Source organism: Bos javanicus, chromosome 16, assembly GCF_032452875.1.
Source record: "Bos javanicus breed banteng chromosome 16, ARS-OSU_banteng_1.0, whole genome shotgun sequence".
Classification (NCBI taxonomy): Eukaryota; Metazoa; Chordata; class Mammalia; order Artiodactyla; family Bovidae; genus Bos; species Bos javanicus.
Window position 1 is genome coordinate 28,848,185 of NC_083883.1, and position 26,671 is coordinate 28,874,855.

The 26,671-nt window shown below is 35.5% G+C and overlaps 1 protein-coding gene across 2 annotated transcripts in view; it reads left to right on the forward strand.

Moving 5' to 3' along the window:
- DNAH14 (dynein axonemal heavy chain 14) overlaps positions 1 to 26,671 on the forward strand; it is a 394,303-nt gene that overhangs the window by 102,874 nt on the left and 264,758 nt on the right. For both annotated transcript variants that reach the window (XM_061382365.1, XM_061382363.1), the window contains 5 exons: positions 12,640 to 12,910; positions 13,328 to 13,373; positions 13,461 to 13,558; positions 20,839 to 20,999; positions 21,745 to 22,089. In XM_061382365.1, coding sequence (XP_061238349.1) covers positions 12,640 to 12,910; positions 13,328 to 13,373; positions 13,461 to 13,558; positions 20,839 to 20,999; positions 21,745 to 22,089 — 921 coding nt within the window. The remainder of the gene's footprint in view (positions 1 to 12,639; positions 12,911 to 13,327; positions 13,374 to 13,460; positions 13,559 to 20,838; positions 21,000 to 21,744; positions 22,090 to 26,671) is intronic.

Consider the following 26,671-nt stretch of genomic DNA (forward strand, 5'->3'; position numbering starts at 1 on the left):
AACATTTCACATGATACACCCTACATATAAGTTAAATAAGCAGGTGACAATATACAGCCTTGACATACTCCTTTCCTAATTTGGAACCAGTCTGTTGTTTCATGTCCAGTTCTAACTGTTGCTTCTTGACCTGCATACAGTTTTTTCTAGAGGCAGGTAAGGTGATTTGGTATTCCCATCTCTTGAAGAATTTTCCACAGTTTGTTGTGATCCACACAGTCAAAAGCTTTGGCATAGTCAGTGGAGCAAAAGTAGATGTTTTGGGTGAATTCTCTTGCTTTCTCTATGATTGAATGGGTGTTGGCAATTTGATCTCTTATTCCTCTGACTTTTCTAAATCCAGCTTGAACATCTGAAAGTTCTCAGTTCATGTACTGCTGAAGCCTAGCTTGAAGGATTTTGAGCATAATCTTGCTAGCATATGAAATTAGCACAGTTGTATGGTAGTTTGACCATTCTTTGGCATTCTCTTTCTTTTGGATTGAAATGAAAACTGATCTTTTCCAGTCCTGTGGCCACTACTGAGTTTTTCAAATTTGGTGACGTATTAAATGCAGCACTTTCACAGCATCATCTTTTAGGATTTGAAATAGCTCAACTGGAATTCCATCACCTCCACTAGCTTTGTTCATAGTAGTGATTCCTAAGGCTACTTGACTTCGCATTCTGGGATATCTGGCTCTAGGTGAGTGATCACACCATCATGGTTATCTGGGTCATAAAGATCTTTTTTGTATAGTTGTTCTGTGTATTCTTGCCACCTCTTCTTAATCTCTTCTGTTTCTGTTAGGTCCATACCATTTCTGTCCTTTATTGTGCCCATCTTTGCATGAAATATTCCCTTTGTATCTCCAGTTTTCTTGAAAAGATCTCTAATCTTTCCCTTTCTATTGTTTTCCTTTATTCCTTTGCATTATTCACATAGAAAGCCTTTCTTATCTCTTTGCTTTTCTCTAGAACTCTGCATTCATTTGGGTATATCATTCCCTTTCTCCTTTGCCCTTCACTTCTCTTCTTTTCTCAGTTATTTGTAAGGCATCCTCAGATCTCATTACATATTAAAAATGGTTATGCTGCTGCTGCTGCTAAGTCTCTTCAGTCGTGTCCAACTCTGTGCAACCCCATAGATGGCAGCCCACCAGGCTCCTCTGTCCCTGGGATTCTCCAAGCAAGAATACTGGAGTGGGTTGCCATTTCCTTCTCCAATGCATACATGCATGCTAAGTTGCTTCAGTCATGTCCGACTCTGTGCGACCCCATAGACAGCAGCCCTCCAGGCTCCTCTGTCCACAGGATTCTCCTGGCAAGAATACTGGAGTGGGCTAAAAATGGTTATGAGACGAACACATTTATTTTAAATGAATAACAACAATAGAAGATTTATATTGTTTACAGTGTTCGTTGTTGCTTTTAAATATTAGAATAGACTTTTTCTTTTCTTTTTTTGGTTATCTTGAGAAAGAGAATTTGTGATAACGGAATGAGTCCTTAACCATCTGCAATGATTTTGGAGCCCCAAAATTGAAGTCTGACACTGTTTCCCCATCTATTTGCCATGAAGTTATGGGACCAGATGTCATGATCTTCATTTTCTGAATGTTGAGCTTTAAGCCAACTTTTTCATTCTCCTCTTCACTTTCATCAAGAGGCTTTTGAGTTCCTCTTCACTTTCTGCCATCTGCATATGGTGTCATCTGCATATCTGAGGTTATTGATATTTCTCCTGGTAATCTTGATTCCAGCTTGCTCTTCTTCCAGCCCAGCGTTTCTCATGATGTACTCTGCATATAAGTTAAATAAGCAGGGTGACAATATACAGCCTTGACGTATTCCTTTTCCTATTTGGAACCAGTCTGTTGTTCCATGTCCAGTTCTAACTGTTGCTTCCTGACCTGCATATAGGTTTCTCAAGAGTCAGGTCAGGTGGTCTGGTATTCCCATCTCTTTCAGAATTTTCCAGTTTATTGTGATACACACAGTCAAAGGCTTTGGCATAGTCAATAAAGCAGAAATATATGTTTTTCTGGAACTCTCTTGCTTTTTCGATGATCCAGCGGATGTTGGCAATTTGATCTCTGGTTCCTCTGCCTTTTCTAAAACCAGCTTGAACATCTGGAAGTTCACAGTTCACATACTGCTGAAGCCTGGCTTGGAGAATTTTGACCATTACTTTACTATGGACACTGGGGTACGTTTATCTTTTCAGATTAGTGTTTTTGTTTTTTTCAGATACATAGCCAGGAGTGAAATGATAGGGTCATATGGTAGTTCTATTTTTAGTTTTTTTGAGAAACCTCCACACTGTTTTCCACAATGACTATACCAGTTTACACTCCCATCAACAGAGAACAAGAATTCCATTCTTACCAACATTTATTATTTGTATTCTTTTCAATGATTGCATTCTAATAGGTTTGAAGTGATATCATTGTATTTTTTATTTTCATTCCCTTAATGGTTAGTAATGTTGAATATCTTTTCATTTGCCTATTGGCAGTCTGCATTTTCTCTTTGAAAAAAATGTCTGTTCAGTTCTGCCCATTTTGTACAAATGAATTGCTTGTTTTTTGAATGTTAAGTTATACGAACTGTTCATATATGTTGGATATTAACCCTTTATCAGTCATTTCATTTGCAAATGTCTTCTCCCACTCAATAGGTTGCCTTTTCATTTTGTTGATGGTTTCCTTTGCTACACAAAAACCTTTAAGTTTAATTAGGTCCCATTTGTTTATTTCTTTTTTTAATATAAATTTATTTATTTTAATTGGAGGTTAATTACTTTACAACATTGTATTGGTTTTGCCATACATCAACATGAATCCACCACAGGTATACCCGTGTTCCCCCTCCTCCCTCCCGTACCATCCCTCTGGGTCGTCTCAGTGCACCAGCCCCAAGCATCCAGTATCATGCATCGAACCTGGACTGTCAAAACCTTTCGTTTATTTCTTCTTTAGTTTCCCTTGCTTTAGGAGGCAGATCTGAAAAAATGTTGTTGCAGTTTATGTCAAAGCTTGTTCTGCCTCTGTTTTCCTCTAAAATTTTATAGTATCTGGTCTTATATTTAGGTCTTTAATTCATTTTGAGTTTATGTTGTATATGATGTTAGAGAATGTTCTAGATTCGTTCTTTTACAAATAACTGTCCAGTTTTTACATACCTCTTATTGAAGAGACTGTCTTCTCCATTGTATATTCTTGCCTCCTTTCACATAGATTAATAGGCCAAAAGGGTGTGGGTTTATCTGGTTCTTTGTTTAGTTCCATTGATTTGTGTGTCTGTTTTGTGCTAATACCATACTATTTTGATTATTGTACTTTTGTAGTATAATCTGAAACCAGGGAGTGTGATTCTCCCAGCTCTGTTGTTACTCAAGATTGTTTCAGCTATCTAGAGTCTTTGGTGTTTCCCTGCAGGTTTTGAAATTCTTTTCTAGTTCTGTGAAACATGCCATTGGTATTTAGAGATTGCATTGAACCTGTACATTGCCTTGGGTAGTATCGTCATTTTAGCAATATGAATTCTTCTAGAACATGGTACATCTTTTCATCTGTTTATGTTGGCTTCAGTTTCTTTCATCAGTGGCTTAAAAGTTTTCTGAGTTACAAGTCTTTTACTTCCTTAGGTAGTGTATTCCATATATTTTATTCTTTCTGAAGGGACAGTAAGTGAGATTGTTTCCTTAATTTCTCTTTCTGATACTTTGTTGTTAGTGTATGGAAATACAACAGATTGCTGTGTATTAATTTTGTATCCTGTAACTTTACTGAATTCATTGATGAGCTTTAATAGTTTTCTGATGACATCTTTAGAATTTTCCATGTATAAAATTATCATGTCATCTGAGAAAACGATACTTTATTTCTTCCTTTTCAGTTTGGATTCCTTTTATTTCTTTATCTGCTTTGATTGCTGTGTCTAGGATTCTAAAAGTATGTTGAATATAGGCATCCTTATCTTGTTCCTGATCTTAGAGGAAATGCTTTCAACATTTTACTTTTGTGGATGTTATTAGCTGAGTGTTTTTCATATGTGGCCTTTATTATGTTGAAGAATGTTCCCTCTATGCTCACTTTCTGGAGAGCTTTTCGTATAAATGGATATTCAGAACTTTTCTTAAAAAGCTTTTCATGCATCTGTGGTTTTTAATCTTCAATATGTTAGTGTTGTTGTTCTTCAGTTGCTAAGTCATGTCTGACTCTTTACAACCCCATGGACTGCAGCATACCAGGCTCTCCTGTCCTTTACTATCTCCCGTAGTTTGCTCAAGCTCATGTCCATTGAGTCAGTGATGCCATCCAACTATGTCATCCTCTGTTACCTACTTCTCATCCTGCCCTCAATCTTTCTCAGCATCAAGGTCTTTTCCAGTGAGTCAGCTCTTCATATCAAGTGGCCAAAGTGTTGGCACTTCAGCTTCGGTCCTTCTAATGAATGTTCAGGGTTGATTTCCTTTAGGATTGACTGATTTGATTTCTTTGCTGTCCAAGGGATTCTCAAGAGTCTTCTCCAGCACCATAGTTCAGAAGCATCAATTCTTTAGTGCTCAGCCTTCTTTATGGTCCAGCTCTCACATCTGTGCATGCCTACTGGAAAAACAAGACCTTTGTCAACAAAGTGATGTCTCTGCTTTTTAATACACTGTCTAGGTGTCATTGTTTTTCTTCTAAGGAGCAAACGTCTTTTAATTTCATGGCTGCAGTCACTGTCAACAGTAGTTTTGGAGCCCAAGAAAATAAAATCTGTCACTGTTTCCACTTTTTCCCCATCTATTTGCTGTGATGTGTTGGGACCAGATGCCAGGATCTTCGTTTTTTTTAATGTTGAATTTTAAGCCAGCTTTTTCACTCTCCTTTTTACCCTTATCAAGAGGCTCTTTAGTTCCTCTTCACTTTCTGCTATTAGAGTGGTATGCATTTGCGTATCTGAGGTTGTTGATATTTCTCCCAGCAATCTTGATTCCAGCTTTTAATTCATTCACCCCAGCATTTTGCATGATGTACTTTGCATAGAAGTTAAAATAAGTAGGGTGACAATATACTAGCATTTAAAATTAATGCAATTTTATGGTTTCTTAATATGGTGTATCATAGCTGATTGATTTGGGGATCCTGAAAAATCCTTGCATCTCTGGGGTAAATCCTACTTGATCATTGTATATGACCCTTTCAGTGTATTGGTGGATTCAGTTTGCTAGTATATTTTTGAGGTTTTTTGCATCTATTGTTTGTCAGTAAGATTGTTATTTTCTTATTTTGTGATATTTTTGGTTTGGGTATCAGGGTGATGGTGGGCAAAAAGAATGAGTTTGGAGGTGTTCCTTTCTCTTCAATATTTTTGGAATAGTTTGAGAAGGATGGATGTTAACTCATCCCTAAATATTTGGTAGAATTCACCTGTGAAGCCATCTGGACAGGAACTTTTGTTTTTGTAAATTATTGATTCAGTTTCATTACTGTTAATTGGTCTGTTCATATTTTCTTTTCCCCTTTAAAGAAATATTTATTTATTTGTTTGGCTGCACTGCATCTTAATTGCAGCCCTCAGGATCTTTAGTTGCAGCATGTGGGATCTCGTTTCCTGATCAGCCTGGGCCCCCTGCAAGGGGAACACAGATTATTAGTCACTGGACCACCAGGGAAGTCCCTGTTCATATTTTCTATTTATCCCTGGTTCAGTCTTGGGAGATTGTACATTTCTAAGAGTTTGCCCGTTCCTTTTAGATTGTTAATTTTATTGGTTCATTGATATTCATAGTAGTCTCTTATGATCCTGTGAATTTCTGTGGTGTTAGTTGTAACCTTTCCTTTTTCATTTTTGATTTAATTGATTTGGGCCCTCTCTCTTTTTTCTTGATGAGCCTGGCTAAAGATTTGTCAATTTTGTTTATTTTTCAAAGAACCAGCTTTTAGTTCATTGATTTTTTTCTGTTGTTTTTTAGTCTCTATTTTATTTATTTCTACTCTGATCTTTATTTCCTTCCACTATTTGGGTTTTGTTTGTCCCTCATTCTCTTGTTCTTCTGTGTAAGGTTAGGTTGTTTATTTGAGATTTTTCTTGTTTCTTGAGGTAAGTTTGTGTTACTTAGAACTGCTTTTGCTGCCTTTCATAGGTTTCGTATCATCATATTTTTATTTTCATTTGTCTCCGTGAATTTTTTAATTTCCTCTTTGCTTTCTTCCATCATTGTTGGCTCTGTTTTGTAGTGTATTTTTAGCCTTATGCTTCTGTTTATTACCATTTTTCTTGTAATTGATTTCTAGTTTCATGGTGGTGTGGTCAGAAAAGATGCTTGCTTTGAGTTCACCTTTCTTAGATTTACTGAGGTTTGTTTTGTCACCTATTTGATCTGTCCTGGAGGATGTTTCATGTGCACTTGAAAAGAATGTGTATTCTTCTGCTTTCAGGTAGAATTCTCTCTATATATATATCAATTAAGTTCATCTTATCTAATGTTCATTTAAAGCCAGTTATTGATTTTTTTCTAGATGAGCTGTCCATCAATAAATGTTGTGTTAAATTTTCTATTATTATCGTGTTATTGTCAATTTATCCTTTTATGTTTATTACTCATATTTATTTATGTGTTCCTGTGCTGGATTGGAGAAGACTCTGATGCTGGGAGGGATTGGGGGCAGGAGGAAAAGGGGATGACGGAGGATGAGATGGCTGGATGGCATCACCAACTCGATGGACGTGAGTTTGGGTGAACTCCGGGAGTTGGTGATGGACAGGGAGGCCTGGAGTGCTGTGATTCATGGGGTCGCAAAGAGTCAGACACGACTGAGCGACTGAACTGAACTGAACTGATGCTGGATTGTAAAAGTGAAAGTGAAAAGGGCTTCCCTTGCGGCTCAGCTAGTAAAGAATCTGCCTGCAATGCAGGAGACCTGGGTTTGATCCCTGGGTTGGGAAGATTCCCTGGAGAAGGGAAAGGTTACCCACTCCAGTATTGTGGCCTAGAGAATTCCATGGACTGTATAGTCCATGGGGTTGCAAAGAGTTTGACATAACTGAGTGACTTTCACTTTGACTTTTCATGCTGGTTTCATGTGTATTTACAATTGTTATTTCTTCTTGAATTGATCCCTTGATCAATCCAATAATGATGCAGTGTCCTATTTCATATCTTATTACAGTCTCTACTTAAAGTCTATTTTGTCTAAATATTACTACAACTTTTGTTTCCATTTACATGGAATACTTTATCTCTTCAGTTTCAGTCTGTGTGTCTCTAGATCTGAGGTGAATGTCTTGTAGGAAGCATGTATATGAGTCTTATTTCTATATCCATTCGGCCACTCATTGTCTTTGGATTTGGGCAGTTAGTCCATTTACATTTAAACTAATTATCAGTATGTTCTTACTGCCACTTTGTTCATTGTTTTGGATTTGGGTGGTGGCATCTTTTTTCCCCTTTTTCTTCATTGATTTTCTTCTCTTGTGAGTTTATGGCTATTTTTAATGTTATGTTTGGATTCCTTTTTCTTTGTTTTTTGGTGTATCTGTTAGATTTTTGTTTTATAATTACTATGAGGTTTTTGTATAGCAGTCTATTATAAACATAGTTAAAGTTGCTTTTCCCTTAATTTCTAATGCATTAATAAAATGTGCTTTTGTGCTCTCGTTTCTTACAATAGTTTTGATATCATATTTTACATTTAATTGTTTTATGTAGATCTTAACTGCTTATTATGGATATAGACGATTTTACTACTCTTGATTTCTGCTTTATTGACTATGCCAAAGCCTTTGACTGTGTGGATCACAATAAACTGTGGAAAATTCTGAAAGAGATGGGAATACCAGGCTACCTGACCTGCCTCTTGAGAAATGGGTATGCAGGTCAGGAAGCAATAGGTAGAACTGGACATGGAAAAACAGACTGGTTCCAAATAGGAAAAGGAGTACGTCAAGGCTGTATATTGTCACCCTGCTTATTTAACTTATATTCAGAGTACATCATGAGAAACGCTGGGCTGGAAGAAGCACAAGCTGGAATCAAGATTGCCGGGAGAAATATCAATAACCTCAGATATACAGATGACACCACCCTTGTGGCAGAAAGTGAAGAGGAACTCAAAAGCCTCTTGATGAAAGTGCAAGAGGAGACTGGAAAAGTTGGCTTAAAGCTCAACATTCAGAAAACGAAGATCATGGCATCTGATCCCATCACTTCATGGGAATTAGATGGGGAAACAGTGGAAACAGTGTCAGACTTTATTTTTGTGGGCTCCAAAATCACTGCAGATGGTGATTGCAGCCGTGAAATTAAAAGACGCTTACTCCTTGGAAGGAAAGTTATGACCAACCTAGATAGCATACTGAAAAGCAGAAACATTACTTTGCTGACAAAGGCCTGTTTAGTCAAGGCTATGGTTTTTCCTGTGGTCATGTATGGATGTGAGAGTTGGACTGTGAAGAAAGCTGAGTGCCGAAGAATTGATGGTTTTGAACTGTGGTGTTGGAGAAGACTCTTGAGAGTCCCTTGGACTGCAAGGAGATCCAACCAGTCCATTCTAAAGGGGATCAGCCCTGGGTGTTCTTTGGAAGGAATGATGCTAAAGCTGAAACTCCAGTACTTTTGGCCACCTCATCTGAAGAGTTGATTCATTGGAAAAGATTCTGATGCTGGGAGGGATTGGGGGCAGGAGGAGAAGGGGACAACAGAGGATGAAATGGCTGGATGGCATCACCGACTCAATGGACATGAGTTTGGGTAAACTCCAGGAGTTGGTGATGGACAGGGAGGCCTGGTATGCTGCAATTCATGGGGTCGCAAAGAGTAGGACACAACTGAACGACTGAACTGACCTGAATAGCTTTGTGTGTGGGATATTACCTACATGTACTATACATTTGCCTTTATTGGTCACTTTTTAAATTTTATAATTTTCTCATTTCTAATTCTGGCCTTTTCTTTTTTCACCCAGTGGATTTCCTTTAACCTTGTTTGTAACGCTGGTTTTATGGTTCTGAATTCTAGCTTTTGCTTGCCTGTTAAGTTTTTGCTCTCACCATTACATCTGAAGGAGAGTGTTGCTGGATTGCATGTGCTTGGTTGTATGTTTTCCCTTTCATCACTTTGAGTTTTATCATATCACTTCCTTCTGGACTGCAGAGTTTCTGCTGAAAAATCAGCTGATAGCCTAGCCTTATGGGAGTTCCCTTGAATATTGTTTCTTAGTTTAATATTTTCTCCTTATCTTTAATTTTTGTCATTTTAATTACAATGTGTCTTGGTGTGTTCCTCTTTGGTTTCATCCTCTGTGGCACTCTGTGTTCCATAGACGTGGATGACTGTTTCCTTTCCCAGGTTAGAAAAGTATTCAATTCTTATGTATTCAAATATGCTCTCAGTCCCTTTCTCTCTCTGTCCTTCTTCTGGGACTTCTGTAATGCAGATGTTAGTGTGCCTGATTGTGTCTCAGAGGTATCTTAAACTATCTTTATTTCTTTTCATTCTCTTTTCCGTTGAGTGGCAATAATTTCCTCTATTCTGTCTTTAAGCTCACTGACCTGTTTCTCTCTATCATTTAGTCTATTACTGATTTATTCTAGTGTATTTTTCATTTCAGTTATTGTATTCTTCAACTCTGTTTGGTTGTTCTTTATGTTTTCTCTTTGTTAAAAACTTCTTGTAATTTCTCGGCATTCATACTTCTCCCAAGTTATTTTGTTATCTTTAACATCATTAGTGTGAACTCTTTCTCAGGTTTTTGATCTCTGCTTCATCTAGTTCTTCTGGTGTTTTCTCTTGTTATTTCTTCTGCCAACTCATTTAGTGTAGGAGATCAGATATGGAGAGCTGAATTGATCATCCTCTTGATTTATGTGTATCAGTTCATCAAGGTCTCTTGTTTATTTTATTTTGTTTTATATCATTTTATTGTTTTATTTCTCTCCCTATCCCCCAACTTTAACACATCCTCCCCCTCTTATGAGGAGTCACTGAAATATCATTTTTGTATTTTTCTTCAATCCACCTTCCATAAAGTTACATTGAATTTAAAAAAAAATCATGTCTTGGATTTTGTTATTATACATGTTAGAATTTACAGAAATATCATTGTGCTGCATTTCTGTTTTTACATATTTTTACTCAACATTGTGCTGTGAAGATTCAACTCATATATAGGTAAATCCTGATCACATGATAATATATCACTAAACTTCCCTTTGGTGAGGGACTTGTTATTGTTAAATCCCTTTATTTCTTAATGACTTAAACTAAAGGTTGAAGTTCTGGTAGATGATTCAGATGACCACTGATCTGATCTCACCTCAGTAAGTGAGAAACACTGGATGCCACAAGCACAACAGATTATTTATGGGATGTAAGGAATCAAAAGATTACTTGAGAACTTATGCCTAGATTGAAACTAAGAGCAATTATATTTTTGTAAATAAAATATTTATACTTAAGATACTGTTATTTTTCAGTGGAGATAGTTATACTAGTTATAATTACATTAAAGTGGAGTTTAAAGACTTTAAAGAAAGATTAGGACCTGTTTTGATGAATTTGAAATATATTCCTGATGTCTGATTCTTTTTCTGTTATAAATAGATAACATTTGTATCATTTTTAAAAATCTAATTTCACATGAGTGAATTTGTGTTTATCTGACTTATTTCACATAGTATGATAACCTCTATTTTGTTATTTTTATTGCTGAGTAATATTCCATTATATATAAGCACTGCACCTTCTTTATCCATTCCTTTGCCATTGGCTATTAGGTTCCTTCTATATCTTGGCTATTGTAAATAGTGCTGCAGTGAACTTTAGGGTTCATATATCCTTTCAGATTGTCTTCTCAGGAGATATGCCCAGGAGTGGGATTGCTAGGTCATGGTAGTTCTATTTTTAGTTTTTTAAGGAGCCATCATACTATTCCTCCATAGTGGTCATGTGTGTGTATGCTCAGTTGCTCACTCATGTCCAATTCCTTGCAACCCCATGGACTGTAACCCATAAGGCTCTTCTGTCCATGGAATTTTCCAGGCAAGAATACTGCAGCAGGTTACTATTCCCTTTTCCAGGGGATCTTCCCAACCCAGGGATCCAACCCACATCTCTTGCATCTCCTGCATTGGCAAGCAAATTCTTTACCAATGCACCCCCTGTTGTACCAGTTTACATTCCTGCCAATGGTGTAAGAGTGTTTCCCTTTTCTCCTCACTTTCTAGCATTTACTTTTTTTAGATTTTTTGATGATGGGCTTTCTGACCGTGAAAGTTGGTATCTCATTGTAGCCTTGATTTGCATTTCCCTGATTATTAGTGAGGTTGAGCACCTTTTCATGTGCTTTTGGGCCATCTATATGTCTTCTTTGGAGAAATGTCTGTTTAGTTCTCCTGCCCATCTTTTGACTGGGTTGTTTGTTTTTTTTGATATTGAGCTGTATGAACTATTTGTGTTTTAAAAATTAATCTCTTGTAAGTCACTTCATTTAAAAATATTTTCTCCTATTGTGTGGGCTGTCTTTTCATTTTGTTTATGCTTTCCTTTGCTGTGAAAAAGCTTTTTAAGTTTAATTAGGTCCCATTTCTTTGTTCTTGGTTTCACTTTCATTACTCTAGGATGTAGATAAGAAAGTATTTCTGTGATTTGTGTCAGTGTTCTGCTTGTGTTTTCTTCTAAGAGTTTTATAGTGTCTGGCCTTAAATTTAGGACTTGATCCACTTTGAGTTTATTTTTTTTGTATGGTGTCAGAGAATGTTCTAATACAGTTTTTACAACACCACTTATTGAAGAGACTGTCTTTTCTGCATTGTAAATTCTTGCCACTTTTGTTATGGATTAACTGACCATAAGTGTGTGGGTTTTTCATAGAGTTTCTATCCTGTTCCATTGATCTGTATTTCTTATTTTGTGCCACTGTAGTACTCTTTTGATTATTGTAGCTTTATAGTGTAGTTTTATATTTTGTATTATTATTATTTTAATACAAAGGCCTTTTATTTGTAGACTTGACATTTAGCCAGCTGTAAACACATTTAAGGGGATTCAGCTACACTGAAATTCTTATCAGAATGTTTGGATGCTCTTGGGCAAAAGGAAGTTTTTAAATTGAAGATTTACAATATTGTAAATATTGATTTACAATATTGTATCAATTTCGGGTATACAGAAAAGTGATTCAGTTATGTATATACATATTTTTATAGATTATTTTCCAATATAGGTGATTGCAAGATATTGAATGTAGCTCCCTGTGGGTTTTTTATTTTTGATGTAGTATAAATGGGATTGTTTCCTTTATCTGATTTGTTGTTCTTAAATCAGAGTACATGAGAGAATCACCTGTTCAGCTTTTAGATGTTTTAGATTCCTGGACCTTGCCCCTACCTTTTAAATCTTAGGATAGGGCCTAAGAAATTATATTTTTAGGAAGTTCTTAAATGATTAATATGTACCCACTATGGCATCAACTGGAAAACTACTGCATTATAATGTATCACTTATTTTACATTATTTTTTAAATGAAAATCAATTATATACCATTAGAATGTTATTCATTTATGCCAAAGTTATTAGTTTTCATTTAAAATTAGTTTTATATTGTTGTATATAAAAGAACACTTAACTTACATATTATAACTAGCACTCTCATGTATCTGTTAAATTAGATTTTGAATAGTATTAAAGTGAATACAAATTTGAGAAAAATATGTGCACCAATATTTGAAGTAAACCTACAATTGAGAACTCCTGCTGAGAGTGATTCTTCAGAAAATTCTGAAGAGAACTTACATGAGTCGGACAAGTGCTCTGAAAAATCTGCAATATATGAAGATACATCAGAAAATGAAGTCAATGTTTTCATTAAACAATCAAGTGAAGAACTACTTCCAATGAAGAAATCAAAAAGAATGAGTTACAGCTATGAAATTCTTTCAGGTAAAGTAAATGACACTATTAAAAGTGAAAGGAAATATCTTCGCAGCTGGAAAATAACATGTGAGAGAAAATTTTAGTAGTTTATGTATTATCAGTTAATAGTGTATGATTTTTATAAATGTTAAAGGATAAATTAAAATAACACATGAAAGAAAATTTTAGTAGTTTTGAATTTATCAGTTAATAGTCTATGATTTTTATAAATGTTAAGGACTCTTGAATTTCTTCTCAGATCTCCTTAATCAGAATCTGGGGATGGGGTGTACTGCTAGAATTCAGTCCTTAAGTAACCTTCCCAGTTTATTCTTAGGGTTTTAGAAAGTACTGACAATATAACCTTGTTAATTAGCTGACATAAATATCAGTTTTCATATAAAAATAAATTTTTATTCTGTTTCTTTTGATGGATTCTGATAGAACTAGACTTCGATACTGAGTTTGAGAAAAATTGCATGAATGATGAGTAAGTACTAGATATTTTTGAAATTACAAGTAATTGTATTTTATGTACTGTATTCTTCTTATATATGCTTTTATTATTTTCTCTTAGACTTCTAGAATTCCCTACAAATCTCTTTATAACTCCCAACAGATTGGACTTTTCAATACAAATTCAAAATATGGTGGCTGCTATTGAAAAATGCATAAGTAAGTATTTTTTAAAGTTCAGTTAGATTCACTGTCTTTCTTTGGCAACATCCCAGGAATGTGCAGACATTACAGTATATTAGAAAGTTATAAACTCACACTCTTTGGAATCAGTCAATGTGAACTTCAAATTATTTGAGGATGTGTGAATTATACATATGGCCATTGAGTGCCTAACTGTTGGGAATTAGGTAAATAGCCCAAGGTTCTGATTTTTTTGATAATGTACTACAGAATTTTATAGACTTAAATAAGGCATGTCTTTTATGTCAGAGCATAACTGTTGTAAATATTATTTTCACCTTACATTTTTATTAATAGTTTTCAGCATATAGGTCTTTCATCTCCTTAAATTTTTTCCCAGATATTTTTTGGATGCAATTTTACATAGGATTTTTTTCTTTTTACTTTCCCTTTCTAAATTTTCATTATTAGTGTAAGAAAATACAACAGGTTTCTGTGTTTTAATATTGTATTTTGCTGAATTCATTTATTCTAATAGTTTTTGTGTGGATATTTTTAAAGTTATCTTTATGGAGTTTCATATCATTTGCAAATAGTGACAATTTCACCTTTTCCCTTCAAATTTGTATACTTTTTTCCTTTTTCTTCTCTGATTGCTGTGGCTAAAACTTTCAATACTACGTTGAGTCAAAGGAGTGAGAGGAGGCAGTCTTGTCTTGTTCCTGAATTTAGTGGGAAAGCTTTCAGATTTTCACTGTTGGGAGTGATTTTTGCTGTTTGTCATAAATGGCCTTTATTGTACTGAGATGACACCATTTATGGCAGAAAGCAAAGAAGAATTAAAGAGCCTCTTGATGAAAGTGAAAAAGGAGAGTGAAAAAGTTGTCTTAAAACTCAACATTCAGAAAACTAAGGTCACGCCATCTGGTCCCATCACTTCATGGCAAATAGATAGGGAACAGTGGAAAGAGTGAGAGACTTTATTTTGGGGGGCTCCAAAATCACTACAGATGCTGACTGCAGCCATGAAATTAAAAGACACTTGCTCTTAGGAAGAAAAGTTATGACCAACCTAGACAGCATATTAAAAAGCAGAGACATTACTTTGCCAACAAAAGGTCCATAGAGTCAAAGCTATGGTTTTTGCAGTAATCATGTATGGGTGTGAGAGCTGGACTATAAAGAAAGCTGAGCACCAAAGAATCAATGCTTTTGAACTGTGGTGTTGGAGAAAACTCTTGAGAGTCCCTTGGACTGCAAGGAGATCCAACCAGTCCATCCTAAAGGAAATCAGTCCTGAATATTCATTGGAAGGACTGATGGTGAAGCTGAAACAATACTTTCACCACCTGATGCAAAGAACTGACTCATTTGAAAAGACCCTGATGCTGGGAAAGATGGAAGACAGGAGGAGAAAGGGATAACAGAGAATGAGATGGTTGGATGACTTCACCGATTCAATGGACATGAGTTTGAGTAAACTCCAGGAGTTGGTAATAGACAGGGAGGCCTGGCATGCTGCAGTCCATGGGGTTGCAGAGTTGGACACGACTGAGCAACTGAACTGAACTGATTGTGCTGAGATCTGTTCCCTCTGTACCCACTTTTATGAGTTTTTTTCATGAATGGATGTTCAATTTTGTCAATGCTTTTTCTGAATCTATTGAAATGATCATATGTTTTTGTCTTTCTTTTGATTAATGTGGTGTATAGTATTTATTGCTTTGTGTGTGTTAAACCATCTTTGTGATCTAGTAATGAATCCAACTTGGTCATGATGTATGATCCTTTTTATGTATTGGAGGATTTTTTTGAGGATTTATGCTAATATTTTGCTGAGGAGTTTTGCATCTGTATTCATCAAAGCTATCGGCCTTTAATTATCTTTTATTGTGGTGTCTTTGGTTTTTGTATCAGGGTGATGAGGAACCTCTGGAATACGTTTGAGAATGTTGCCTTCTTTTCAGTTTTGTAGAATAGATTGACAATCATAAATTATTTGTATGTTTGGTAGAATTCCCTAGTGAAGCTGTTCAGTCTTAGACTTTTGTTTGCAGGTAGTTTTTCTAATTACAGATTTTTTTCACTTCTAGTGATTGGTTTGTTCACATTGTCTATTTCTTCCAAATTCAGTATTGGCAGACTATATGTTTCTAGAAGCTTGCCTATTTCTTCTGGGTTTAACATTTTGTTTGCCTATAACTTTTCATAGTACTCTTTCATAATTTTTTGTGTTTTTGTGATACTGGTTGTTATTGCTCATATTTCATTTTTTATTTTGTTTATTTGTGTCCTTTCTTTTTGATGAGCCTGGCCAGATGTTTGTTGATTTTGTTTATCTTTTAAAAATCACCTCTACATTTTATTGATATTTTCTATTATATTTTTGTTTATATTTTATTTATTTCCTCTGATCTTAATTATTTCCTTCCTTCTGTTGACTTTGGGTTTTGTTTGTTCTTTTCCTAAGTCTTTTAGGTGGTAGGTAGCTTATTTATTTAAGAGTTTTTTGTTCTGTTTTGTTTTTTTGATGAAGATCTGTATTGCTATGAACTCTGTCTTAGAACTGCTTTTTTTGCATCCCATAGAATTTGTAATGTTGTGTGTTTTTAAGTTGCATATTTGGTGTTATTTTCTGATTCTCCTTTGATTTCAATCTTGACTCATTGTGTTTTTAGTAGCATGTTTAGTCATTGTTTGGCTTTTTTCCCATTTTTCTTTTTTAGTTGATACCTAGTTTCATATTGTGGTCAGAAAAGTTGATTGAATTAACTTCTGTTCTCCTAAATGTTTTGCGGCTCATTTTCCAATTTAGATTATGTTCTATGGTAGAGAACATACCAGGCAACCTTGAAAAGAATGTGTGTTGATGTTTTTTGGATGTAGCCTTCTGTTGTTGTTCAGTTGCTAAGTCATGTACGACTCTTTGACTGCAGCACGCCAGGCTTCCCTGTCTTTCACTATTTCCCAGAGTTTGCTCAAACTCACATCCATTGAGTTGGTGGTGCCATCCAATCATTTCATCCTCCCTCATACCCTTCTTCTCTTTCCCTCAGTCTTTCCTAGCATCAGGGTCTTTTCCAGTGAGTCAGCTCTTCACATCAGGTGGCCAAAGTATTGGAGCTTCAACTTCAGCATCCTTCCTTCCAATGAATATTCAAGGTTTATTTCCTTCAGGATTGACTAGTTTGATCTCATTGCTGTCCAAAGGACTCTCAAGAGTCTTCTCTAGCACCACAATTCAAAAGCATCAATTCTTCAGCACTCTGCCTTCTTGATGGTCCAGCTCTCACATCCATACCTGACTACTGGAAAAACCATAACTTTGACTATATGGACCTTTGTCAGCAAAGTGATGTCTCTGCTTTTAACCCACTGTCTTGGTTTATCATAGCTTTTCTTCCAAGGATGAAGCATCTATTAATTTTGTGGCTGCAGTCACCATCCTCAGTGATTTTGGAACCCAAGAAAATAAAATCTGTCACTGTTTCTACTTCTTCCCCATCTGTTTGCATGAAGTGATGGGACCAGATGCTATGATCTTAGTTTTCTGAATGTTGAGTTTTAAGCCAGCTTTTTCACTCTCCTCTTTCATCCTCATCAAGAGGCTCTATGTAGTTCTTCTTCACTTTCTGCCTTTAAAGTGATATCATCTGCATATCTGAAGTTGTGATATTTCTCCTGGAAATCTTGATTCCAGCTTGTGGTTCATCCAGCCTGGCGTTTCACATTATGTACTCTCCATAGAAGTTAAAATGAGCAGAGTGACAATATGCAGCCTTCACATACTCCTTTCCCAATTTTGAACGAGTCCAGTTGTTCCATGTAAGTTTCTTTATCCATTCTCTCACTTTTTGTCTGTCTGTGCATCATTTGGCCTGAAGTGAGTCTTTTGTAGGCCACATATTTCAGGTTCTTGTGTTATTATCCAATCTGTCATTCTCAGTCTTTTGATTAAAACATGTAGTCTATTGACATCATTTTGTAATGGCCACTTGTTTTGCCTCTATCACCACATGATGCTTCATGCTCATCTTGTATATTCTTTGCCTCTGCCCTTAAATCAACCACTTTTTCAAGGAGCACTGGTTGGTTCCTTTTATAGGAGAATGAATTTTAGGAATAAAAGGAGCTAGACTGTAGATGTGCTCATTACTATAGCACTGTTATTGCTCTTAGATGCTATGGTGAAAAGATCTAGAGAATGTGTGTATATATACTAGCTCATATATAACTTATGCATCTGTATGTCTATATCTATTTTTTGTTTGTTTTGTTTTAAACTATGAGTTCTTGAGGCTTTCCTTGTAGCTGAGTCAGTAAAGAGTCTGCCTGCAATGCAGGAGACCTGGGTTTGATTCCTGGCTCAGGAAGGTCCCCTGGAGAAGGAAATGGCAACCCACTCCAGTATTCTTGCCTGGAGAATCCCATGGACAAAGGAGCCTGGCAGGCTACAGTCTATGACGTCGCAAGAACCGGATAGGACTAAGCAACTAAGCACATGGCACATGAATTCTTACTGATATATCTATCAGATCCCAGTCTAGCACCTTCAGGGTTCATTCTCGCCTTCTACTTTTCCTAATATGTAACTTTTTTCTCTTTTGGTGAGAAATGTGGCTCACATAATCAGCAATATAGTTACTTATTTGTTATACCTATATTATATTTTCAGAATTGCTATCCCTACGTCTTTAAGAAGGCTTCCCAGGTGACTCAGTGGTAATGAATCTGCCTGTCAATGCAAGACATGCAGATTTGATCCCTGGGTTAGGAACATCCCCTGGAGAAGTAAATGGCAACCCATTCCAGTATTCTTGCCTGGGAAATCCCATGGACAGAGGAGCCTGGTGGGCTACAGTCTATGGAGTTGCAAAAGAGTTAAACACAAAATAGTGAGTGAACAACAGCAACCACCGCTTTAAGAAACAAATATATCAAATAAGTACAGTGTTTATGTAGGGTCCTTTTAGTGTCTAAACTTATAGTCTACAATAAAAACACTGTTTTCCAAAGTAACTTAAATCAGCTCTTTCCCATCCTCTTCAGTGTGGTTGTACAGTTCATTTGTAATGACTTGTGATGTTTGTTTTTTCAAATGCTTAAAATATATGTATTTTTGTATATCTTTTTAGATCTTTGCTTATTTTTTGTTGGGGTGTTTATTGTTAGGTTGTGAGAGGTCTTAATATGTACTCTGGATACAAGTATTTTATCAGATACAACATTTGCAAAAATTTCTCGCTGTCTATGCCTTAACTTTTCATTCTGTTTTTATTTTTATTGAAATATAGTTGCTTTACAATGTGTGTTATTTGTTGCTATACCACAAAGTGAATCGTTACATGTATACATACATCCTGTCTCTTTTAGATTTCCTTCTCATTTCGGTCCCCACAGAGCACTGAGTAGAGTTCTCTGTGCTATGCAGTAGTTTCTCATTAGTTATCTGTTTCATACATAGTCATTATATATGTCAATCCCAATCTTCCAGTTCATCCCACCTCCTTCCCTGCTTAATATTTATAAGTTTGTTTTCTACACCTATGTCTCTATGCTTGCAAATAAGTTAATCTGTACCATTTTTCTAGATTCCACATATAAGCAATATTATGCGATATTTTTCTCTGACTTACTTCACTCTATGACAGTCTCTAGGTCTACCCACATCTCTGCAAATGGCGCTATTTTGTTCCTTTTTATGACTGAGTATTATTCCATCATAGGTATATACCACATCTTTATCCATTCCTCTGTTGATGGATATTTAGTCTGCTTCCATGTTCTGGCTATTATAAATAGCACTACAATGAACTTTGGAGTAGATCTATCTTTTTTTAATTTATGTGTAATTGGAGGATAATTGCTTTACAATGTTGTGTTTGGTTTATGCCATATATCAACATGAATCAGCCATATGTATAAGTATGTCCCCTCCCTTTTGATCCTCTCTCCCATCTCCCACCCTATCCCACCCCTCTAGGTTGTCACAGAACATGGGTTGCATGTATCTTTTTGAACTATGGTTTTTCTACAGGTATATACTCAGGTGTGAGATTACTGGATCATAGGGTAGTTCTGTTTTTAGTTCCTTAAGAAACTTCTATACTATTCTCCATAGTGGCTGTATCCATTTACACTCCATCCAAACAGTAGGAGGGTTTCCTTTTCTCCACATCCTCTCCAGCATTTATCATTTGTAGATATTTTAATGATGGCCATTGTCACTGGTGTGAGGTGATACCTCATTGTAGTTTCAGTTTGTGTTTCTCTAATAATTAGTGATGTTGAGCATCTTCTCATGTGTTTATTAGCCATTTGTATGTCTTCTTTGAAGAAATGTCCATTTCCACTCATTTTTTGATTGGAGTGTTGGAATTTTTTTTATATTGAGCTACATGAGTTGTTCATATGCTTTGGTGATTGATTTGCAAATATTTTCTCCCAATCTGTGGGTTGTGTTTTCATTTTGTTTATTAAATGTAAGGCTGCACACTATAAAACTCTTAAAGGAAAACATAGGCAGAACACTCTTTGATATAAATCGCAGCAAGATCTTTTTTGACACACCTCCTAGAGTAATGAAAATAAGAACAAGAAAATGCGATCTAATTAAACTTAAAAGCTTTTGCACAGTAAAGGAAACCATAAATAAAGCAAAAAGACAACTATCTTTTCATTGATTCTCACAGAGCTAAATTTATTAATTTTGATAAGATACAGTTTGTCAATTTTTTTGTTTTAAGAATTATGCTTTTGGTTTTGTCTCTCACAACTTCTTTGCTTAGCTTAAGGTCACACGTATTATCCCTATATTTTCTCCTAGAAGATTTATAGATTTGTGTTTTATATTTAGATATGTCATTTATTTTGAGCTGACTTTTGGACAGCGTATGCAGGGTACTTTGAAGGTTTTTTTTTTTTTTTTTTTTTGCCTTAGACATCCAATTTGTTCAGCTTGATTATGAACTCAAGGAGAGTAGAGATAGTGTCTTCTAATTTTTGTATCCTCGTAATGATATAATGCTCTTCACACAGCAGATACACTTTAAGTATTTGTTAACTTAATGATTTCTTCTGATTTTTTTTATCATACCTTGACCCACCACCCAGTACCCATGAGTGATTGTTTCTATAATAATTAATTCCAAATTTTTATACCTGCCTTTAAATTCCATTTATCAGTATAGAATACTAGATAGCCCTCAAAGGAAATCTGCCTCAGTTTTCAGTAGTTCTAAATGTCCTTGATAATTTTAAAGCATTGCTTTCAATGGAATTTCTGAATGTACTAAACTTTGAATCATATATTTTAGCCAAAATTATTCCTCTTTGCCAAGATCCCCGCCTGTCTATCTTTACTGAGTCAGCTTTAATTATGGATTTACCTAATAAGAAGAAAAATGTAAGTGACTATCAAACCAGGTGGCCAGATTGTCAGGTCCTTTTTGAAATGGATCCTGCCTACCAAGATAAAGTAAGTTTAAAAATAGTTTGTCTTAAGGAAGGAATGTTTGGCTTAAGGAACAGAAATGCACTGAAATTTTCAGATGAAAGGGATTTATTGAAAAATTAGAGTATCATAATTAATGGCAATTGGAAAATCACTCCCAGCTTATCTCCCTATTTGTCTTCTTCATGATCTTTCCTCTTTGTTTGCCTCTGTATATTTTTTCAAACCTCCACTATGAAAATAATCTTTCTCTTTTATAGTTCCCTCATAATATTGGCTTGCTAATGTTGGCCCTGACTTTTCCATTACTATCTAACGTGGCATTTTTTTGTTCAAACTCACAAAATAACCAACTTGCCTAGCTTGGGTCAAGATTCTATCCAAAGGCTGTTTTAAGAATTGGGTAAGGTCCCATAATATTTAGAACTCATCTTTTCTAGAGCTATGTGTGAAGCGTATACACTAAAACAAGGTAACAAGCCAAGGAATAAATGACTGATGTCCTTACTACATGGCTCAAAATAACATGCTAATTATAAAGTTAAATAGCCTACTAAAGCTTTACATAAAACAAAATATAAAAAGCTATCTAAATTTCTTAAAGTCTTAAGTTTCCTAAATATTTAGATATTTAACAGACATTCTTAACAAAATGAACTTCACATAAAACCATTTTAAATGTTTTAACCAAACCATTAGATTATTAGATCATACTATTATCATTTTAAAAACAAAATACTGATTGACTTTTTAACATTTTTACTTATAGATTGCGAGTTTCCTGACTATTATTGGAAGTTCAATGGGCCAAGTTAGTATTTACAGCTGCCAGTTTAGGAAATATTGTACTATGGTAGAGAAGGCCAAAATCATAGGTACCAAAATATCATCTATGGAAGAATTAACTTCAACACAGTTTAAAAGTATACTGTCTAAATTCAGAAACTACCTTCGACAAATTGTTAATATGGCCATTGAGAAGCGCATTGGTATTTTCAATGTTATGAGTTTTGATTATCAGTTACAATGCTTACCATATGTTGAGAACATCATAGATATGAGCCAAAATCTCTTGAGATCTGTAATTGAAAGAAAGAATGCAAATCTACTGGAGGTAAGTATTTTGAATATTCCTATTGCATGAGAATCAATTTTTTAAATTTGTAACACTGTATTGAGATAACATCAGCTTATAATATTATGTAAGTTTCATGTGTACCACATTATATTTCAATCCTTTTCTTCCTATCCTAAAGTAGCCATTCTGACAGGTGTGAGATAATATCATTGTGGCTTTGATTTGCATTTCTGTAATAATTAGTGATGTTGAACATCTTTTCATGTGACTATTGGCCATTTGCATGCCTTCAGTGGAAAAAAGTCTATACAGCTCTTCTGCCCATTTTTTTTTTTTTTTTTTTATTCTTCCAATTTTATTTTATTTTTAAACTTTACATAATTGTATTAGTTTTGCCAAATATCAAAATGAATCCGCCACAACTGTTTGTTTTTTCCATTGTTGAGTTGTATGAGTTCTTTATATATTTTGGATCTTCACCCCTTATCAGATTTAAGGTTTACAAATATCTTCTTCCATTGAGTAAGTTGTTTGTTTTTTTTAATTTTTTCATGGTTTCCTTTCCTGTGCAGAAGCTTTTTAGTTTGATGTTATCCCATTTGTTTATATCTGATTTTGTTTTCTTTGCCTGAGGAGAAAAATATTAAGAGAAATGTCAAAGAGTTTACTGCCCATGTTTCCTTCTAGGATTTTTATGGTTCAGGTCTTACATTCAAGTTTTTAATCGATTTTGAGTTGATTTTTGTGTGTGGTTTAAGGTAGTGGTCCAGCTTCACTCTTTCACGTATGGCAGGTCAATTTTCCCAAAACTTATCAGATAGACTTTTCATTTTCCATTGTATGTTCCTTGCTCCTTTATTATAAATTAATTGTCCATATATATGTGGGTTTATTTCTGGGCTGTCATTTTTGTTCCATTGATCTATGTATCTTGTTTTATGCCAGCACTCTGCTGTTTGAATTACTGTAGCTGTGTAATATGTTTTAAAATGAGAAAGTGTGATGGCTCTGGCTGTGTTTTTTTCTCAGGATTGCTTTGCTTATTTGGGGTCTTTTGTAATTCCATATAAATTTTAGGATTTTTTTCTAGCTCTGTGAAAAATGTCACACATATTTTGATAGGGATTGCTTTGAGTCTGTAGATTGTCTTAGGTAATAGGGACATTTTAACATTAATTCTCCCAATCTATAAGCATGAAATACTTTTCCATTTCTTTGTGTCTTCTTCAGTTTCTTTCATTAATGTCTTACAGTTTTCAGCATACAGCTTTCATGTTTCTGGTCAAATTTACTTTTATGCATTTTATTTCCTTGGTATGATTTTAAATGAGATTGTTTTCTTAATTTCTCTTTATACTAATTCATTTTTACTATATATAAGCACAACAGATTCTTCTGTATTGATTTTAAGGCCTAGAATTTCACTGTATTCATTTATTATTTGTAATATTTTGTGTGGAGTCTTTTGGGTTTCATATATATAAAATCATGTTTTCCACAGATAGTAACAGTCTTTGTTCCTATTTTCCAAGTTAGATACATTTTATTTTCCTTCTACAGTTGCTTTGGCTAGGAATCCCTGTGTTATGTTGAATAGAACTGGTAAGAGTGAGCATCCTTTGCTTGTTCAGAATTTAGCAGGAAGACTTTTCACCTTATTACCATTGAGTGTTATATTGCCCTTGGATTTGTTGTATGGTGCTTCCCAGGTAGCACTAGTGTTAAAGAACATGCCTAGCAGTACAGGTAGATGTAAGAGACATGGGTTCGATCCCTGGATTGGAAATACCTCCTGGAGGAGGGCACAGCAGCCCACTCCAGTATTCTTGCCTGGAGAATCCCAAGGACAGAGGAGCCTGGGAGGCTCCAGTCTGTGAAGTTGCACAGTGTCTGACACGACTGAAGAGACTAAGCATGCATGCATGGCCTTTATTATGTTGAGATATGTTCCCTCTAGATCCATGTTGCTGTGAGTTTTTACAATGAATGAATGTTGAATTTTATCAAATGCTTTTACTACATCTATTGCGATGATCACATGGTTTTTGTCTTTTGTTTTCTTGATGTGCTGTATCACTTTGATCAATGTGTATAAATGGAACCATTGTGACCCTGGAATGAATAAAACTTGATCATGGTGCATGATCCTTTTTATGTGTTGTTAGATTTTGTTTGCTAATATTTTGTTGAGGATTTTTGCATCTATATTCATCAGAACTGTTGGCATGTAATTTTCTTTTTTGGTAATGTTTTGGTCTGGTTTTGGTATCAGATGATTGGGACCTCATAGAATGAATTTGTGGAGAAGGTAATGGCAACCCACTCCAGTACTTTTGCCTGGAAAATCCCATGGATGGAGGAGCCTGGTAGGCTGCAGTCCATGGGGTAGCTAAGAGTCGGACATGACTGAGCGACTTCACTTTCACTTTTCACTTTCCTGCATTAGAGAAGGAAATGGCAACCCACTCCAGTGTTCTTGCCTGGAGAATCCCAGGGGCGGGGGAGCCTCGTGGGCTGCTGTCTCAGGGGTCACACAGAGTCGGACATGACTGAAGTGACGCAGCAGCAGCAGCAGCAGAATGAATTTGGGGATGTTCTGTTCTCTTCAGGTTTTGGGGAGAGTTTGAGAATGATAGGTATAAGTTCTTTGTATGTTTGTAAGTTCCCTGTGAAGCTATTCTGTCTTGGACCTCTGTTTGCAGGGAGTTTTTTAAAATTACAGATTCTGTTCCAATTCTAATAATTGATCTATAAATTTTCTGTTTCTTCTTGATTCAGTTTTGGCAGGCTTTATGTTTCTAGGAATTTGTCTATTTCTTCTGGGTTGTCCATTTTGTTGGCATGCACTTTACATGCCTCCTCCTGAGAAACCCGTGTGCAGATCAAAAAGCAACGATTAGAACTGGACATGGAATAACAGACTGGTTCCAAATTGGGAAAGGAGACTGTCAAGGCTGTACATTGTCACCCGGATTGTTTTACTTATATGCAGAGTATACCATGCAAAATGCTGGGCTGGATGAAGCACAAGCTGGAATCAAGATTGCCAGAAGAAATATCATTAACTTCATATATGCACATGACACCACCCTAATGACCAAAAGTGAAGAGAAACTAAAGAGCCTCTTGATGAAAGTGAAAGAGGAGAGTGAAAAAGCTGGCTTAAAACCCAACATTCAAAAAACGAAGATCTTGGCATCCGGTCCCATCACTTCATGGCAAATCGATGGGGAAACAATGGAAACTGACAGACTTTATTTTCTAGGCTCCAGAATCACTGTGGATGGTGACTGCAGCCATGAAATTAAAAAAAAAAAAAAAAAGCTTGCTCCTTGGAAGAAAACCTATGACAAACATAGACAGCATATTAGAAAGAAGGGACATCACTTTGCTAGCAAAGGTCCATATAGGCAAAGCTATGATTTTTCCAGTAATCATGTACAGATGTGAGAGATCATGTACAGACCAACAAGAAGGCTGATACAGAAGAACTGACGCTTTCAAATTGTGGTGCTGGAGAAAACTCTTGAGAGTCCCTTGGACTGCAAGGAGATCAAACCAGTCAATTCTAAAGGAAATCAGTCCTGAATATTCGTTGGAAGGACTGATGCTGAAGCTCAGGCTCCAATACTGTGGCCACCAGATGCAAAGAGTTTACTCATTGGAAAAGAACTGATGCTGGGAACGATTGAAGGCAGAAGAGCATGACAGAGGATGAGATGGTTGGTTGGCATCAACGACTCAATGAACATGAGTTTTAGCAAACTTGGAAATAGTGAAGGACAGGGAAGCCTAGCATGCTGCAGTCAGTGGGGTTGCAGTCAGACGCTACTGAGAAACTGAACAACTGTTCATAGTCTTTTCTTATGGTTTTCTGTATTTCTGTGACATCAGTTGTTGTTTCTCATCTTTCTTATTTTGTTTATTTAGTCATGTCTCTTTTCTTCTTGGTGAGCCTGTCTAGAGGAGATTTGTTGATTTTGTTTATCCTTTAAAAAAAACATCTCTTGGATTTATTTATTTTTCTTTTTTTTATCTTAATTTAATTTTTTCACTCTCTTTTTTATTTCCTTCCTTCAGCTGACTTAATTTTTATTTGTTCTTTTTCTAATTCATTTAGGTGGTAGGCAGGTTGCTTGAGATTTTTCTTATCTTTTGAATAAAGCTTGTGTCATTATGAATTTTCTTCTTAGAACTGCTTTTGCTGTATCCCATAGATGTTGATAGTAATGTTTTCATTATTTGCCTAGAGTTATTTTTTATTTCCTATTTTATTTCCTCATTGACTCATTCTTTTTTTAGTATCAAGTGTTTAGTCACCATGTAATTGTGGTTTTTTGCTTGTTTTCTTTCTATGGATGATTTCTAGTTTCATGCCATTGTAGTCAGAAAAGACACTTTAAATAATTTCTATCTTCTTAGTTTGTTGAGGCTTATTTTGTGTACTAATATGTGGTCTATCCTAGAGAATGTTCCATATGTGCTTGAAAATAATGTGCATTTTGTTTGTTTTTTTGATACAGTGTCTTGTAGATATCAATTCTTGTTATTTAGCTGCTAAGTCGTGTTCAAATTTTTGCAACCCTGTTGATTGTAGCCCTCCAGGCTCTTTTGTTCA